Source organism: Bos indicus x Bos taurus, chromosome 10 (assembly GCF_003369695.1).
Source record: "Bos indicus x Bos taurus breed Angus x Brahman F1 hybrid chromosome 10, Bos_hybrid_MaternalHap_v2.0, whole genome shotgun sequence".
In the NCBI taxonomy this organism is placed as follows: Eukaryota; Metazoa; Chordata; class Mammalia; order Artiodactyla; family Bovidae; genus Bos; species Bos indicus x Bos taurus.
This window is the reverse complement of record NC_040085.1, coordinates 36,475,651-36,493,417: the sequence shown is the minus strand read 5'-3', so window position 1 is coordinate 36,493,417 and position 17,767 is coordinate 36,475,651. Positions and strand designations below refer to the sequence as shown.

The 17,767-nt window shown below is 41.3% G+C and overlaps 1 protein-coding gene across 1 annotated transcript; it reads left to right on the top strand.

The window, feature by feature from the left end:
• The first annotated feature begins 6,750 nt into the window (after window positions 1–6,750).
• Window positions 6,751–8,726, top strand: RPS29 (ribosomal protein S29). Its single transcript, XM_027553677.1, has 3 exons — window positions 6,751–6,964; window positions 7,200–7,299; window positions 8,623–8,726. Exons 1-3 carry the CDS (start codon window positions 6,903–6,905, stop codon window positions 8,629–8,631), a joined length of 171 nt encoding a protein of 56 aa, XP_027409478.1. The 5' UTR covers window positions 6,751–6,902; the 3' UTR covers window positions 8,632–8,726.
• The last annotated feature ends 9,041 nt before the right edge of the window (window positions 8,727–17,767 follow it).

The following is a 17,767-nucleotide window of genomic DNA, read 5'->3' as shown; positions in this document are numbered from 1 at the left end:
GCTGGAATCAAGATTGCCGGGAGAAATATCACTAACCTCAGATATGCAGATGACACCACCCTTATGGCAGAAAGTGAAGAGGAACTCAAAAGCCTCTTGATGAAAGTGAAAGAGGAGAGTGACAAAGTTGGCTTAAAGCTCAACATTCAGAAGATGAAGATCATGGCATCTGGTCCCATCACTTCATGGGAAATAGATGGGGAAACAGTGGAAACACTGTCACACTTTATCTTTCTGGGCTCCAAAATCACTGCAGATGGTGACTGCAGCCATGAAATTAAAAGATGCTTACTCCTTGGAAGGAAAGTTATGACCAACCTAGATAGCATATTCAAAAGCAGAGACATTACTTTGCCAACACAGGTCTGTCTAATCAAGGCTATGGTTTTTCCTATGGTCATGTATAGATGTGAGAGTTGGACTGTGAAGAAGGCTGAGCGCCGAAGAATTGATGCTTTTGAACTGTGGTTTTGGAGAAGACTCTTGAGAGTCCCTTGGACTGCAAGGAGATCCAACCAGTCCATTCTGAAGGAGAACAGCCCTGGGATTTCTCTGGAGGGAATGATGCTGAAGCTGAAACTCCAGTACTTTGGCCACCTCATGTGAAGAGTTGACTCATTGGAAAAGACCCTGATGCTGGGAGGGATTGGGGGCAGGAAGAAAAGGGGACGACAGAGGATGAGATGGCTGGATGGCATCACCGACTTGATGGACATGAGTGTGAATGAACTCCGGGAGTTGGTTATGGACAGGGAAGCCTGGTGTGCTGGGATTCATGGGGTCGCAAAGAGTCAGACACGACTGAATGACTGAACTGAACTGAACTGAACCGAACATGCAGATCATTCCAATGTTCTTAAATTAAAAAATAATATCTATACTCAGGTGAAACAAAATATTAATAGGGGTTATCTGGGCTAGGAGATTAGTGGCACATTTTTTCTTTTTCTTTGAATTTCATTGTATTTAAGAAAGAAAGAAAGAGTCAGTCAGTTCAGTTCAGTTGCTGAATTAATGCCTTCCAATGAACACCCAGGACTGATCTCCTTTAGGATGGACTGGTTGGATCTCCTTGCAGTCCAAGGGACTCTCAAGAGTCTTCTCCAGCACCACAGTTCAAAAGCATCAATTCTTCGGCGCTCAGCTTTCTTTATGGTCTAACTCTCACATCCATACCTGACCACTGGAAAAACCATAGCCTTGACTAGATGGACCTTTGTTGGCAAAGTAATGCCTCTGCTTTTTAATATGCTATCTAGGTTGGTCATAACTTAGAGTACTTGGTATGTATTATATTCAGGGAAAATGTAATCTAAAAGAAGTATTTAAAAGCCAAATATAAATGAGTAATAGGATTTTGTAAAAATAGTATAGAATTAAGCTAAAAGCTCTTTACAAATACTGGGTTAAAATGGGCTTTTAAAATGGTATTCTCAGCTTTCTTATTGAAAAAGAAATTGATAATTCCATTGATGGAGATAGATGGTGCTACATCATCTTAAGACTGAGTGGGAAGTACAACTTTTCAACTGCAGTTCTGTAATATCTCCATCAAGGAGAATAATTTTCAAGACCAGAATAAACATTAAGAACTACTTGAATATCACCATAGTTCAAGATAGTTTAAGCTATAAGAGATTGTTATTGTTCAAGTATAATTAATTGTTTCTTGTTTATCTTTCCCCTGCTCCCTTGAGGATTTTATAGCAGAGTACTGAAAGTATTTACGGAATTGATCTCAGTACCATTGTCATCTTTTAACAATGATGGAGAACAACTAGGAAAGGCCTGAGAGACTATAGGTGGGCAAATGTTTGATTAGCTTCTGAGAAGCATATGGATTTTGTAAACTACACATCTATGACTGATACAAATTCCAGGCAAACTGTAGAAGCTTGACATTGGACCTTCTACAGTCAGGCTTTAAATTTTAATTAATCATCTGTCACTAGATCTTACGTGCACCCTCCTCTCTAGTTACAGTAGGTTGTTATCCTCCCTAAGCTTTTCCCAACAACAGTTCTGGGCTCAAAGGCATCCTCTCACTATGTTCCCTGCTGCCTGTGTAAACCTCACTCTTCACTTAAGGTCTACTTCAAAGGCCCCTCAAATGAAACTCACCCTGGAATTAATCTCTTTCTTCTTTGCTCTTCTTGTGCTCTATGAGCACATCTATCATAGAATATAATTGTCCTACCTACTTAGAGTCATGAAAGTTGAAACTGAAAACAAAACAAAGAAGTTGAAACTGGAAGGAAGGGCTCTGAGATAGTTCTATTTTTCTCAATACATTCGTTTTGAGAGCAGGATCAGGTCATATCAGTTTTTAAATCTCTGGCTTGACTACTTCCTTTCAGATCAGATCAGATCAGTCGCTCAGTCATGTCCGACTCTTTTCGACCCCATGAATCGAAGGATGCCAGGCCTCCCTGTCCATCACCAACTCCTGGAGTTCACTCAGACTCACGTCCATCGAGTCAGTGATGCCATCCAGCCATCTCATCCTCTGTCGTCCCCTTCTCCTCCTGCCCCGCATCCTTCCCAGCATCAGAGTCTTTTCCAATGAGTCAACTGTTTGCATGAGGTGGCCAATGTACTGGAGTTTCAGCTTTAGTATCATTCCCTCCAGAGAAATCCCAGGGCTGATCTCCTTCAGAATGGACTGGTTGGATCTCCTTGCAGTCCAAGGGACTCTCAAGAGTCTTCTCCAACACCACAGTTCAAAAGCATCAATTCTTCGGTGCTCAGCCTTCTTCACAGTCCAACTCTCACATCCATACATGACCACAGGAAAAACCATAGCCTTGACTAGATGAACCTTTGTTGGCAAAGTAATGTCTCTGCTTTTGAATATGCTATCTAAGTTGGTCATAACTTTCCTTCCAAGGAGTAAGCGTCTTTTAATTTCATGGCTGCAGTCCCATCTGCAGTGAATTTGGAGCCCAGAAAGATAAAGTCTGACACTGTTTCCACTGTTTCCCCATCTAGTTCCCATGAAGTGATGGGACCAGATGCCATGATCTTCGTTTTCTGAATGTTGAGCTTTAAGTCAACTTTTTCACTCTCCACTTGTACTTTCATCAAGAGGCTTTTGAGTTCCTCTTCACTTTCTGCCATAAGGGTGGTGTCATCTGCATATCTGATGTTATTGATATTTCTCCTAGCAATCTTGATTCCAGCTTGTGCTTCTTCCAGTCCAGGGTTTCTCATGATGTATTCTGCATATAAGTTAAATAAACAGGGTGACAATATACAGCCTTGACCAACTCCTTTTCCTGTTTGGAACCAGTCTGTTGTTCCATGTCCAGTTCTAACTGTTGTTTCCTGACCTGCATACAGATTTCTTAAGAGGCAGGTCAGGTGGTCTGGTATTCTCATCTCTTTCAGAATTTTCCACAGTTTATTGTGATCCACACAGTCAAAGGCTTTGGCATAGTCAATAAAGCAGAAATAGATGTTTTTCTGGAACTCTCTTGCTTTTTCGATGATCCAGCAGATGTTGGCAATTTGATCTCTGGTTCCTCTGCTTTTTCTAAAACCAGCTTGAACATCAGGAAGTTCACGGTTCACGTATTGCTGAAGCCTGGCTTGGAGAATTTTGAGCATTACTTTACTAGTGTGTGAGATGAGTGCAATTGTGTGGTAGTTTGAGCATTCTTTGGCATTGCCTTTCTTTGGGATTGGAGTGGAAACTGACCTTTTCCAGTCCTGTGGCCACTGCTGAGTTTTCCAAATTTGCTGGCATCTTGAGTGCAGCACTTTCACAGCATCATCTTTCAGGATTTGGAATAGCTCAACTGGAATTCTATCACCTCCACTAGCTTTGTTTGTAGTGATGCTTTCTAAGGCCCACTTGACTTCACATTCCAGGATGTCTGACTCTAGATGAGTGATCACACCATCATGATTATCTGGGTCATGAGGATCTTTTTTGTACAGTTCTTCTGTGTATTCTTGCCATCTCTTCTTAATATCTTCTGCTTCTGTTAGGTCCATACCATTTCTGTCCTTTATCAAGCCAATCTTTGCATGAAATGTTCCTTTGGTATCTCTGATTTTCTTGAAGAGATCTCTAGTCTTTCCCATTCTGTTGTTTTCCTCTATTTCTTTGCATTGATCACTGAAGAAGGCTTTCTTATCTCTTCTTGCTATTCTTTGGAACTCTGCATTCAGATATTTATATCTTTCCTTTTCTCCTTTGCTTTTCGCTTCTCTTCTTTTCACAGCTATTTGTAAGGCCTCCCCAGACAGCCATTTTGCTTTTTTGCATTTCTTTTCCATGGGGATGGTCTTGATCCCTGTCTCCTGTACAATGTCACGAAACTCAGTCCATAGTTCATCAGCAGTCTATCTATCAGATATAGGCCCTTAAATCTATTTCTCACTTCCACTGTATAATCATAAGGGATTTGATTTAGGTCATACCTGAACAGTCTAGTGGTTTCCCCTACTTTCTTCAATTTAAGTCTGAATTTGGCAATAAGGAGTTCATGGTCTGAGCCACAGTCAGCTCCTGGTCTTGTTTTTGCTGACTGTATAAAGCTTCTCCATCTTTGGCTGCAAAGAATATAATCAAGCTGATTTCGGTGTTGACCATCTGGTGATGTTCATGTATAGAGTCTTCTCTTGTGTTGTTGGAAGAGGGTGTTTGTTATGACCAGTGCATTTTCTTGGCAAAACTCTATTAGTCTTTGCCCTGCTTCATTGCGTATTCTAAGGCCAAATTTGCCTGTTACTCCAGGTGTTTCTTGACTTCCTACTTTTGCATTCCAGTCCCCTGTAATGAAAAGGACATCTTTTTTGGATATTAGTTCTAAAAGGTCTTGTAGGTCTTCATAGAACCGTTCAACTTCAGCTTCTTCAGCGGTTACTGGTTGGGGCATAGACTTGGATTACTGTGATACTGAATGGTTTGCCTTGGAAACGAACAGAGATCATTCTGTCGTTTTTGAGATTGCATCCAAGTACTGCATTTCGGACTCTTTCGTTAACTATGATGGCTACTCCATTTTTCTGAGGGATTCCTGCCCGCAGTAGTAGATATAATGGGCATCTGAGTTAAATTCACCCATTCCAGTCCATTTCAGTTCGCTGATTCCTAGAATGTGGACATTCACTCTTGCCATCTCCTGTTTGACCACTTCCAATTTGCCTTGATTCATGGACCTGACATTCCAGGTTCCTATGCAATATTGCTCTTTACAGCATCGGACCTTGCTTCTATCACCAGTCACAGCCACAGCTGGGTATTGTTTTTGCTTTGGCTCCATCCCTTCATTCTTTCTGGAGTTATTTCTCCACTGATCTCCAGTAGCATATTGGGCACCTACTGACCTGGGGAGTTCCTCTTTCAGTATCCTATCATTTTGCCTTTTCATACTGTTCATGGGGTTCTCAAGGCAAGAATACTGAAGTGGTTTGTCACTCCCTTCTCCAGCGGACCACATTCTGTCAGACCTCTCCACCATGACCCGCCCATCTTGGGTTGCCCCACTGGCATGGCTTACTTTCATTGAGTTAGACAAGGCTGTGGTCCTAGTGTGATTAGATGGACTAGTTTTCTGTGAGTATGGTTTCAGTGTGTCTGCCCTCTGATGCCTTCTTGCAACACCTACCGTCTTAGTTGGGTTTCTCTTACCTTGGGCGTGGGGTATCTCTTCATGGCTGCTCCAGCAAAGCGCAGCCATTGCTCCTTACCTTTATCAGGTAACAAAGTGCCTAATTTAGGTTGGGAGGGGCACTAGACCTGAAACAATATATCTTCAAGAGGTATGGTATTTCAATTCTAGTATAAGAGTTCATGTGTAAAAGTTTTCTGCATTATTGCACCTTGTGGTACATTTTATAGATCTGGTTAAAGCTTTGATATCAGAGCCATGTATAATTTTAGGTTTATTTAGAGGCATTATAAATGACTACGTGGATTTTAGGGACAGTTTTCGCTGGTTTATTGGATGGCATTTGTTTTCACAAGTTGTTTTATTACCGAGTCATCTAGTCAAAGCAGCACACATTGGCTATTTGCTTTTTCTTACTTTAAACTCAACTAGCTACACTTAAATATTAAAGACATTGTCTCTTGTCATTCTTCTGGAATAGTGTAGGTTTCCCTAGAAGTTGTGTGCCAGTTAAAACGAAGTTGTCTAACAAAACAGCATCTCCTACCGTCCACTCCTAATTATTACAGTTGAGTTTAAGTTATTTTGCAATTTTATTCCAGTAGGTGTCAGTGCTGAGTTCAGTAAAAAAATCCTTTTTCCAAGTGCAAAATTTTAATTAGAAGAATGTATAAAGGTTCAGACGACGAGCAAGAAAACAGAATAGTTACATCGTTTATTTCTTAAAAGTTCAAAACTCTTTCCTGGAGGCTCAAAAGAGACAGGGTCTCGCTATATTACCCAGGCTGGAGTACAGTGGCTATTCACAGGCGCGATCCCACTACTGATCAGCACGGGAGTTTTGACCTGCTCCGTTTCCGACCTGGGCCGGTTCACCCCTCCTTAGGCAACCTGGTGGCCCCCCGCTCCCGGGAGGTCACCATATTGATGCCGAACTTAGTGCGGACACCCGATCGGCATAGCGCACTGCAGCCCAGAACTCCTGAGCTCAAGCGATCCTCCAGCCTCAGCCTCCCGAGTAGCTGGGATTACAGGCGCGCGCCACCGCGCCCGGCGATCGCAAACCTGCGCAAGACAACACTTGAGGCTGAGGTGTGGTGACGTCATCAGTTGTGCCCGCCTAGAATATTTGCAAGCCTCTCTCGGCCCCCGAGACTCCATGGACACATTGCACATGCGTCATTTATCAGCACTGCCTTCTGGGTAAACTGTGTCCTAAAATTTTGAAGAGCGCATGCGTACGCTCCCTCGTTCCTTTTACCTCGTTGCAGCCGAGAAGGCAACATGGGTCACCAGCAGCTCTACTGGAGCCATCCGAGAAAATTCGGCCAGGGTTCTCGCTCTTGGTGAGAAACAGAATGTGGTTGTTTGGAAGGGTTGCTTTGGGGCGCGACACTGCTTGAAATATAGTGTAGAGGAGCCCACGGGCGGCGCGTGGAGGGGAGACGGAACCGGAGAGGTGGCTGCCGCCATTTGCAGGCCTCCGATGGGTCCGTGGAGACCTGCAGGGCGAGTGGTGGCCCCACGGAGTGCCGATAATTCACTTTCTGTGACTAGCTATAACGCCGTTTCTTTTTGCAGCCGGGTCTGCTCCAACCGGCACGGTCTGATCCGGAAATACGGCCTCAATATGTGCCGCCAGTGTTTCCGCCAGTATGCGAAGGACATCGGCTTCATTAAGGTACGCTGGCGGACGCCATGGTCTCCTGTTTCAGGGAGGGGCGACAAGCCGGTAGTTCGGTGTCGGCGTTTGATCAGTGCCGTTTTTCTCTTTCAGCTAGCAGGGCTCTTCCTTTGTAGCGGACAACACAGTTGAGAGGCTCGGCAGTCATCTTAATAGGATTGAGGGGGATGTGAAGGCGTGGAAAAGTAGTTTTTCTAATACCTTTTTACCCATTTCTGTTAGTTTTAGGTGCTATATGTAATGTTGGATAAACATTACTTTTCAGAAGTCGCTAAAATGAAACATTAAATCATTAATCATATCTTGTTAATTTTCGGCAAAAAACATGCCTTGACCGCTGCCCTGAAATAACTGAATAGGGTCATGTAGTGAGCTTGAGGTTTGGGGCCACATAGACCTTTTTAGGATTCAGAGGTCTGTCATTTAATAGTCTTATGACTTTGGTCAAGTCGCTCAAAGTTAAGTTTTTTCCTGTGAAAAATGAATAGTAGGGTTGTTGAAAAAGTTATATGTGACGGTTTCTTGGCTCCTAAAAGTCACTTAAATGTTAGTGTTTTTTTTTAAGTTGAAGATTAATTTCTAACTGGCTCTTTGAGATATAAAATTCTGTCACTACTTTTTTATTAGTAATTAGAATGCAACGATGTTGAGTAGAACGTATTTGTTTAAATTAGAAGTTCTTATGTTGAAGTGTTACCGTGGGTACAATTTGTTAATGTAATAGCAGAGATGAATTGTTAATGTGCGATTTCTGTGACAAAGTATCTTAAGCTTAAACTTTTGATTTTGACCAAATAGTTAAGAAATACATGTTTAGTGTTAATTATGGAAGTTGAAATAACTCTGTATCACAGATGGGAGAATGGACTCCCATCCATTCTGCCAAAAGTCTGCCAGTTTTGTGTCGCATTTCTCAGAGATTAAGAATAAATGAATTGATTTATGAATGTCTCATAGAATAGTGTCTGGCACACTATGAGTAACAAAATATTAGCTGTGTAATTAGTTACTACTTAATGACGTCCTGAGCTTTTGGTAAGGATCATTTTCTGAAGCATGTTTTTCTACTGGGAAATTTCTTTGAAGGTAGAAGTGGGTTTCCCAATACTAAAATTCAGTTAACAAATCAAGCTGAGATTCATGGAGCAGCTTGTAATAGGTGTTCAGTAAATATGTAAGGTATTTAGACCTGGATTACTAGTTTGGGTGGGTCAGGTTTCCAGTTTAAACCTCATTCTACAATGAACCATTTCTTTCTGAGAATAAAATGGTGATATTTAAGGCATTTTGAATTAATTTCCTTTTTCTTTTTTTTTCCAGTTGGACTAACCAAACTTCCTTAGATGGCTCATCCAGCACATCAACCTTAGGCGGAAACAATACTAGCTCTTTGTATATAAAATAAAAGTTTTCAAAACTTCAAATATGAGTGAAATCTTTTAAAAACTTACTTCTCTGGATTCAGCTTATAAGTATTTTTTTTAGTTTTCCCTGACTTATGCTAAAGTATTAATGCTGAACTCTTGTAGTGTCAGTTTTAGCTTTATACTTCAAAAAAGCCATTTTTTTTAGTTAAGGTGCCCACTGCATATAGCATCCAGCATATAACCGGAAACAAATTGGACTCTTGAGTGGTTGCTGTCATTAAGATCTGCTCTGGGGGAAAAAAAAGACCTGCTCTGAGCATTTACCTAGTGTTTAGTAGTCCTGGCTTTTGGGATAATTCACCAGTTTACAAGAAAGCTTGTGAAATTTCTCAGTGTGTTTGGGTGAGGTGATTAAAAGTGAAATGGGTCTTAAGAACAAAAGTAGCTTTTAGTTGGGCAAGGTCTATCAGAACAGGCTGCATAAAAGTTGAGCTAGTCAACTAGCACACAAGTCAAAATGACTTCTGAAGAGGAAGACAGGATTTGTTGAAGGATTAGGTGTGGGAGAGAACCGAGAGATTCTATGGGTTTTGGCCTGAGCAACTGGAAGGGTTACTCTTGAGCTAGGACTGAAAGTTAGCTTGGTTTAGGGAAGAAAAAGTGTTGAGTTTCAGGCATATTGAATTTAAAATGCTTGTTAGACATTTGTGTTAAGCTCTGAAGTAGGCGTTCATCTGGAATTGACAGCCTATCCTGGGCTCCCTCTGGGGGTTGCTATTGTGTGGGGATCCTGCAGTGGGTGGTGTGGAATTGTCACTAAATAACCTGGAGAAAGAAATGGCAACCCACTCCAGTATTCTTGCCTGGAGAATTCCATAGACAGGAGCCTGGTGTGGGGTCACAAAGAGACAAGACTGAGTGACTAACCCTGAACTGAACTATGACAAGATAGGCTTGACTGGCTTTTCTCAGGTTATGAATAGTATCTGCTGTTTGGGGATCTCATTCTCTGGGTGAGATCTTAGCCCTAAAGTCTAGAGATTAAATGATAAACATTCAGAAGGCTGTTCTGGGTTATTCCCAAGAGCAGGTAAGATGATAGAAGGGAAAGCAAAAAAGTGTTAGAAAACCAAAAACAATTGAACACAGTGTAAGACTTGAGCTCATGGAGGTTAGGGACCCTGAAGCTTAGGTCTCAAGAGCTTCATGGTAAATTCAGCTCTTATTAGCCCTAAGTCACAGGAGTACATGGTAATTCTGTGGTGGACTTCTAGGGAACAGGTTTCAAACAGGATAAGGAAGTGGATAGAATTTTGGGAGAGGAGATGAAACAGGAAAGTTTTCTATGTTAGAGTGGCTGGGTGAGAAGCATTACCAGCTGAGCAAGTGTAAAAAATTTTAGGTGAAGAGGAGAGGCCTAAACAGTGATTTAAGTAAATGAAGTTGATGTATTTGGGTATGAGAGCTGGGGGAAAGATGAACACTGGTCTAGTGGGATAGTCCTGGGTAAGTGCTCCTGTAAGAATTGTGTGTGTGTTGAGAATTGTGTGGAAGGCAACCTTCTGTAGCCAGTCCTGGCCCTGTGGTGTGGTGGGTAGGAAGGCTGGTGTGGGCAGATGATCTCTCTTCAGAGTTGAATAACTTAGTGCTAAAGATTGGAAGGAATGATCCTAAAGCTGAAACCAGTACTTTGGCCACCTCATGCGAAGAGTTGACTCATTGGAAAAGACTGATGCTGGGAGGGATTGGGGGCAGGAGGAAGAGGGGACGACAGAGGATGAGATGGCTGGATGGCGACACTGACTCAGACGTGAGTTTGAGTGAACGGGAGTCGGTGATGGACAGGGATACCTGGCGTGCTGCAGTTCATGGGATTGCTCAGGACTTGACTGAGCGACTGAACTGAACTGAAAGATTATTTTAAAATGTATATGCCCCAACATTGTATATCAACTGATAACAAAAAAATAAAAATGTATGTGCGAGACATTATGCTAAGTGCTTTTATGTGTATTATCTTTTTTGAGTCTCAATCCACATTTGTGGATCGATATATCCACATTGTGGATATCCACATCCACATTGTGGATATCGTTACAAAGCTAGAGATTAAGCAGAAAATAAGCTAGAGATTAAGCAAAGGCTGCCTAAATTAGAATGGCGTCAAGACTAAACTTGAGACTGACATCAGTGTTAATGTTCTTAATACCCACAGCACACTTATTTTAAGGTTGAAAGACTGTACCTCTGGTCCCCAAAGATGAATTTACATGACAGGAAGTACTATTTTAAAGGTTGAAAGACTACCTTGTCCCCAAAGGATGAATTTACATGATAATAAGTTATCTTCATATTTACCACAGCATGTAGCATTATACATTGTGTATTAATAGTAGATACTGAATTGTTGGAAGAGTTGAATTAAATTTGCTAGTAAAAGATTGATAATTTTTATTGACCACACCTTGCAAGTGGGATGTTAATTCCCTAACCAGGGATTGAGTCTGGGCCCTTGGCAGTGAGAGTTTGGAGTCCTAATGACTGGACCACCAGGTAAGTCCAAGCTCAATAATGTTGATGGCAAAGCACAATAGGTTGTACAGGAGAGGTTTAAACTACCATTAAAGAGTATATAGTCTTAGGTTGTATTACTGAGTTTGGGCTGAATGGGACCTGTTAAAGGACCTGTTGAAGATTTTACATAACTCATTAATGAAACCAGTAAGATTTTTCTACCGGTTCAAAGGAGAATTGAAAGCATCACAATAGGTAAATCAAGGATTTTTATAATGAATTTATAAATAAATGCAAAACTGGATTTTTTTTTTTAACAGAAGGGAAGTCAGTTATCCACCAGATGAATGTGCGTGTTTATGGGTAAATGTGTGTGGACAATGTGTATGTCTGTATCACTTATCTATAACTTGGAAAGTTGTAAAATAGCTCTTAACACAAAAGCTTGGGGTTCTTTACCTGAAAAGTGTATAGGCAAAGATAAGTTCCATGGAATACAGCTAGTAATCTTTTGGTCCATTTTGAAGTCTTTCACAGTAGTTCTCCATAGACTTAATGCTTTTACCTAAAATTGATAAAACAAAAAGTGAATGCTGTGTCAGGCACTGTTGTTAATGCTTTACTTAAATTAACTCCTTTAATAAAACAACTCTGTGAGGCATAATCCCCATTTACAGATGAGGCAAGTGAGGCACAAAGAAGACCTTTTCCAAGAAAGCACAATGAGATTCAAACCACAAGTAGGATGTCTTGAGAACTCTTGCTGTTACTGTTAAATTCTAAATGCCCAACAATCAGAGAAAACTTTGGTAAATATTGGTAGTCTACAAAATAGCACAGAAAATTTTCAATAAAAAGTGGGAAATTGTATATATGGTATAAATTCACTATGTTAAAATGCATAGAAAAAAACCTGCTAGTATGTTATCAGTGATTGCCTTTGGGTCATAGAGTTAGAGGCGATTTGCTCTGAAGCATCAGATTAAGATTTGTTTTAGAGGTGGGGTATCCAGTGGTGCAGTTTAGAATGTCCCAGGTAACAACTTTGCTAATTAGGCTTCTGCTCCTCCCCACACATCTGATTGTACCTTTAGATTGCTCTGAGAGCAAGTTCTTGTTACTTTCTTCCATTGATTTCTACCCATTGATATTGATTCTATGTGGTCCTATATAAAACAAATCTAATCTTTCTTCTGCAAGAAAACTGGTTAATTATTTAGTCATGAGGATTCTCATCTTCTGAAACCTTATTTCAGGCGAAACCATTCCTGTTATTTGAACTGTTCCTTCTAGGATCTGATTTAAGGGCCATCTTTGGTGTTCTCTGATTTCCACTCCAGCTAGATCCTAACAGTGCCCAGCATAGCATGTTTCATAGGGCAGGCATGCAGAAAAAAATACAATGAATGAATGAGCAGATTTGGTAATGACTTTAATTTGGTTGGCATCATTATTTTTTCACTTTTTATGGACCCTTTTTACCATTTCAGAAAGACCAGAGACCCTGGCCTTCAACAGTTATCTACATGGGTAATGCCCCTGATAATTTTAAATTAGCTTGCTCTGCATAACCTCTGTCTGAGACATAGTTCTTGTTGAAAACTATCTTTAAAAATTGGTACCTTAGAGAATTGGGCTTTTGGGTAGGCAGAACAAAGCTGTTCTAGTGAAATGACTAAGGGTAAAACAAGGTGTTTTGAATTTCCTCAAATCCACAAAAATTGAAAAAGGGAAAAAAGAGAAGGCTGAGCTACTAGATATTTCTTGAGGGTTAATCTAGAAATTAAAGGCTCAGTTTGTTGATATCACTGAGTATTTACATGGGTAGCAATCAAAGATGTATTGGGGCCAAAGGTTAGATTATTGGCTGTGCTTGCTCCTGGTGTCCTCTGTCTGTAAGAGCTTTAAAAGAATTGGGATTGAAATTGACAAATTTATCTAGATGGACTAATTATCATATAATGTCTCAATTTAAAGTCATTTGGTTAATGAGAAAATAATTCAAAGAAAGCAGGGCTGGCTTTGTTTTTCCTGAAAATCGTTTTAAATTCAGACTACTATGTTCATCAGTGGTGACCATTCCCTTGAGCTAATTCCAGACTTGACCTTCTGAGTTCTATAAACAAATGCTGGATTCCCCAACAGAAGAATTGAAAGCCTTTAGACCCACAATGCCCCACCCCCTCCTTCTGTTCTCCCAACCCCTCACATTGTTCCTATTGGTCCCCTTATCCCCTAAACATCTTATCTGCTTGCAAAGAAATCCCTAACCTACCTAAATTGTTTCAGAACCATTGATCATGGGGCAAGGACTAAAATGTCTCTAGTTCTGAGAGTGGCTGCTGGGGTCCTCAACTGGACACCATCCTAAGAGTTCAAAGGATACATTTTAGGAAGCTGTCCTCCTGGCCAAAATGGCCAACATTCCCTTTACCTTGGAATGTCTGCTGTTGGTCACTTTCCTGGACTTGTTTTGTCAGCAGATCGGTAGGAGATCATCAGAGAAAGAGAACCAGTCATGGCTTTCTTGAGAAGAGAAGCCATTTTTTGGCTAAGCCATTTTGTGATCTAAGCCTGGCCACAATGCTTGTCCTTGAACAGTCCTTGTCCTTAACAGTCTTAGTAATAATAATCTTAGGAGAACAAAAGGACAAACTTCCAGGCAAGAGATAACAAAGATAACAAGTCAGCTGTAAAGACTCCCAGTTCTATTTCAATGGTAAAGACTAACGCACTGTCTGGAGCTACTTTGCAGAATTTAAATCCCCTCTTGGGTGCCAGCTACCAGATTCAGCTGGAATCTAAGGGATGATGCTGCTGACGTTTTCTGGGTGACTCCTGACCAGTACTTTGATGTCCTTGGTCAGCTCACTTAGTTGCTCAGCAGACTGCCATTCAGCTGTTTCACTGTAATGTTATTGTTGTCATTTAGTCTCTCAGTCATGTGTGACTAACCCCGTAGACTGTAGCCCTCAAGGTTTCTCTGTCTATGGGACTTTACCAGGCAAGAATACTGGAGTGGGTTGCTATTTCCATCTCCAGGGGATCTTGCCGACCCAGGGATCAAACACATGTCTTCTGCACTGACAGGTGATTTTTTTTTTTTTTTAAACCACTGAGCCACCAGTGAAGCCTGTAAAACCTTTATTAATTCTATTAGGGGAACCACTGACTGAAACTACCCACCCTCACCCAGCAGAATAGTAACCTCTTGTATGTGTTAGCTTACAACGGTGTTGCAGGGAAAAGCCAGTTCTGACTCCCATTTGGAACTGTTTCTTTGACTTGCTTTCCTTTGCTTTTTAAAATTATAATAATAACATACTGGCCTGCCTCAGAGAATCCTGCCCCTTGGCCCGACTGTGAAACTAAAGTGCCTTTGTTCAGAACCCTGTCCACCTGTAGATGTCAGGAAGGAAGAAATTAACACATCCTCTGCCCGAGGCTTGCCATTCTAGGAAATATTTGCAAGATTAATGACTTTTTTCCTTTGTTTCCTTACCTGCCTGCATCTTGATCTATAAAAGAACCTGGCATCCAAGACCCCAATAAAATGGTTATTTTGAGACATTCATCTGCCATCTTCTTAGTCAGGCAAGCTCCGGAACAACAGGAGTCCTGGTAAGGAATGTGGAACTAAGAAGCTGCCACCACCTGGAAGTACTGGGGAAAGGTCAAAAGGAGAGAAGAAACACCAGCCCATATGTTTTACCAACCTCCCAGAATCCTTTTCACTGGCATCCTTGGCTGAGCAATGTGTGTGCCACCGGGAAGGACCCTGAGATTAGAGTGATTGGCCAGAGACAACCCAGAAACTAACCCCATTACTGTAAAACCTGAGATTGCCAGCCACACGACACTGCAGTCCTGGGTTCTCCCTCCTGCTCTCCACCCAGGTGCCCCTTCCCAATAAAGCCTCTTGCTTTGTCAGTATATGTGTCTCCTTGGACAATTCATTTCTGAGTGTTAGACAAGAGCCCACTCTTGGGTCCTCCTTCCTGCAACAATTTAGATAACCTTAGAACTTAACAGCTTTAACAAAAGGAAAGGGAGGAATGAATTTCTGTCAACAGGGACTGTGACTAGAGTTGCTGACGTCCCAGTGAAAGGGGGGTGACTGAAGAAATACCTGGAGAGATGAGGAGACAGATTAGTGTTAAGAGAAACATCAGCCTTTTTTTCGGCTTATATGTAACAGTGATTCTGGGGCCAGTAATTCAGGATCTCATTGGCCTCTTCAAACACATTTTAAGACAGGTACGTATTCAGTAGCTACTGTGTAACTTCTTACTGTGTATAATCCAGGTTTCAGAACAGGATCACTGTTGCGGAGCATAGGTATGTTTATGGTTTTAGATGTTGCAGCAATGAAAGGAAGAAACAGCCTTGCTTAATAAAGTTGTAAAGAGTGTTAAGTACCAGTAGCCTCATGCACATTATACAACCCAATAATAATTATGCTGATCGTGTAAACAGCTTCCCTGTGTAGACTAGCTGAGCCTCCACTGCCAAACATCAATAATTAACAGCAGGAGCTAGAAAAATCAATAAGCCTTTACCCAGGGAACCAAAGATATGTAGGTTACTAAAACTGTTAATAGTTGCCCATAAAGAGTAATATCCCATTATGTTAATGCTAAAGGAGGTTTTGTTTTATTTCCTAAATAATAAAAAGATTACATAATAAAGGACTAGTTGACAAAGTGATAAACGTTCATTCATGGCAGCAACGGCAAATCAATAAAAGCATCAAATAAGAAAAAATGGAACCTGTTTCTTGGCAATCCAGTTAGTTGCATTTCATAGACTGAGTCTGGTTTATCTTGTGGTCTCTTTTCACATACCCACAAATCCCATTTTAAGATGATAGTGGTGCATCTGTTTGTCCTTTGATGCTAATTAACTCCTACTTCCATTCCCTCAGATTAAGTAGGGATGGCTAGCACAGATGATACATTCAGTCCATCATGAAAAGAATACGTTTTCACAAACGTATTCATATTTGGAACTTTTTGGGTAAGTAATCTTAAACACAATTTCCTTTAAAGTTTTCTCCGTGATCAGGAGTCTTCATTACCTGATTCTTGAGCATCCTAGCTTCTTTATTACCAAGGAAGCACCTCATGGAGATGACTGCTCCTCATTTGGAGCCTTCATTATAGGTTTTCTAAATAACCTTATCTCTTGTTAATGACTTTAATTTGTTCCTGAAAACACTGCCACTAGGTTAAAAGCTGTTAAATAAAAATAATTTTTCATTAGTTTTATTAGAAAAAAAATATGGTGTGTTCCACTGCCCCACAAGATCCTCAAGTAATTGTCACAAATACAAAATTTACCAAAACACAAAATATACCAATTAAGTAGTGGGGAAATAAAAAAGCTTATAAAAGTAATAATAATTGGAAAGTGTTCTGATACCAACCAGTATACTGAAATTTAATTCTGGTATTAACTAAGATTGAAGGCAGGAGGAGAAGGGGATGACAGAGGATGAGATGGTTGAATGGCATCACCGACTCGATGGACATGAGTTTGAGCAAGCTCCAGGAGCTGGTGATGGACAGGGAAGCCTAACGTGCTGCAGTCCACGGGGTTGCAAAGTGTCGGACACGACTGAGCGACTGAACTGAACTAAATTAACTAGAGTTAGCACACACCTCACAAGTTAAAGGTCATAGGTCCACAGCCAGACTGCCCCCACTTCCGATGCTAGCCACACTGGGCAAGTCCCCAGGCTACCTGCAGGATATTTCTAGTGCAATGCTTTGTGGGAAAATGAGACAAAAGTCTGTCAAACTTCTTGATAGAAATTGGAGCTTAAGTGCATAGCCTCTGCACAGGGTACTAGATTCTGAGACCTAATTGTGCCATGTGGATGCCTGAGTCAAGAGAAGTATCCTTGTGTCTGCCTGGAACTACTAGGTCATACAATTCCTCCACAGATGGGCCAGGCGAAAGCTAAGCCCTCCCAGGAAGTGAGGGAGAGAGAGGCAGAGATGGAGAGAAGTGGAGACGGAGGAGTTGGGAGGTACAATTTGCGAGGCTCATTTCTTGAGAGCCTGTAAAGTAGGATAGATCAGCATCTAATACAGCTGTGGCAACCTCCATCCAAGCGTATGCCTCAGAATCTCTCCTTGCAAGTTCAACTTCTCTTTCTTTGATTTTATATTTATGTGGAAAATAGCTGGTTTACAGTGTTGCCTAATCACCCAAAATAACCCTTACTGTCTGAGTGAAAATTCCCACTCTTATCTTTTTTATTTTATTTTATTTTTGACTGTGCTGGGTCTCTGTTGCTGCATGGACTTTTCTCTAGTTGCCTTGAGCACAGGCTACTCTAGTTGTGGTGCGCTGGCTTCTCATCGTGGTAGCTTCTCCCATTGCGGAGCATAGGATTTAGAAAGCTTGAGCTTCAGTCATTGCAGCTCGTGTTCTCAGTAGTTGCTGCTCCCGTGCTCTAGAGCACAGGCTCAGTAATTGTGGCACATGGGCTTAGTCGCTCCACTGCATGTGGGATCTTCCAAACCTGGGATCAAATCGGAGTTTCCTGCATTGTCAGGTAGATTCTTTATCACTGAGCC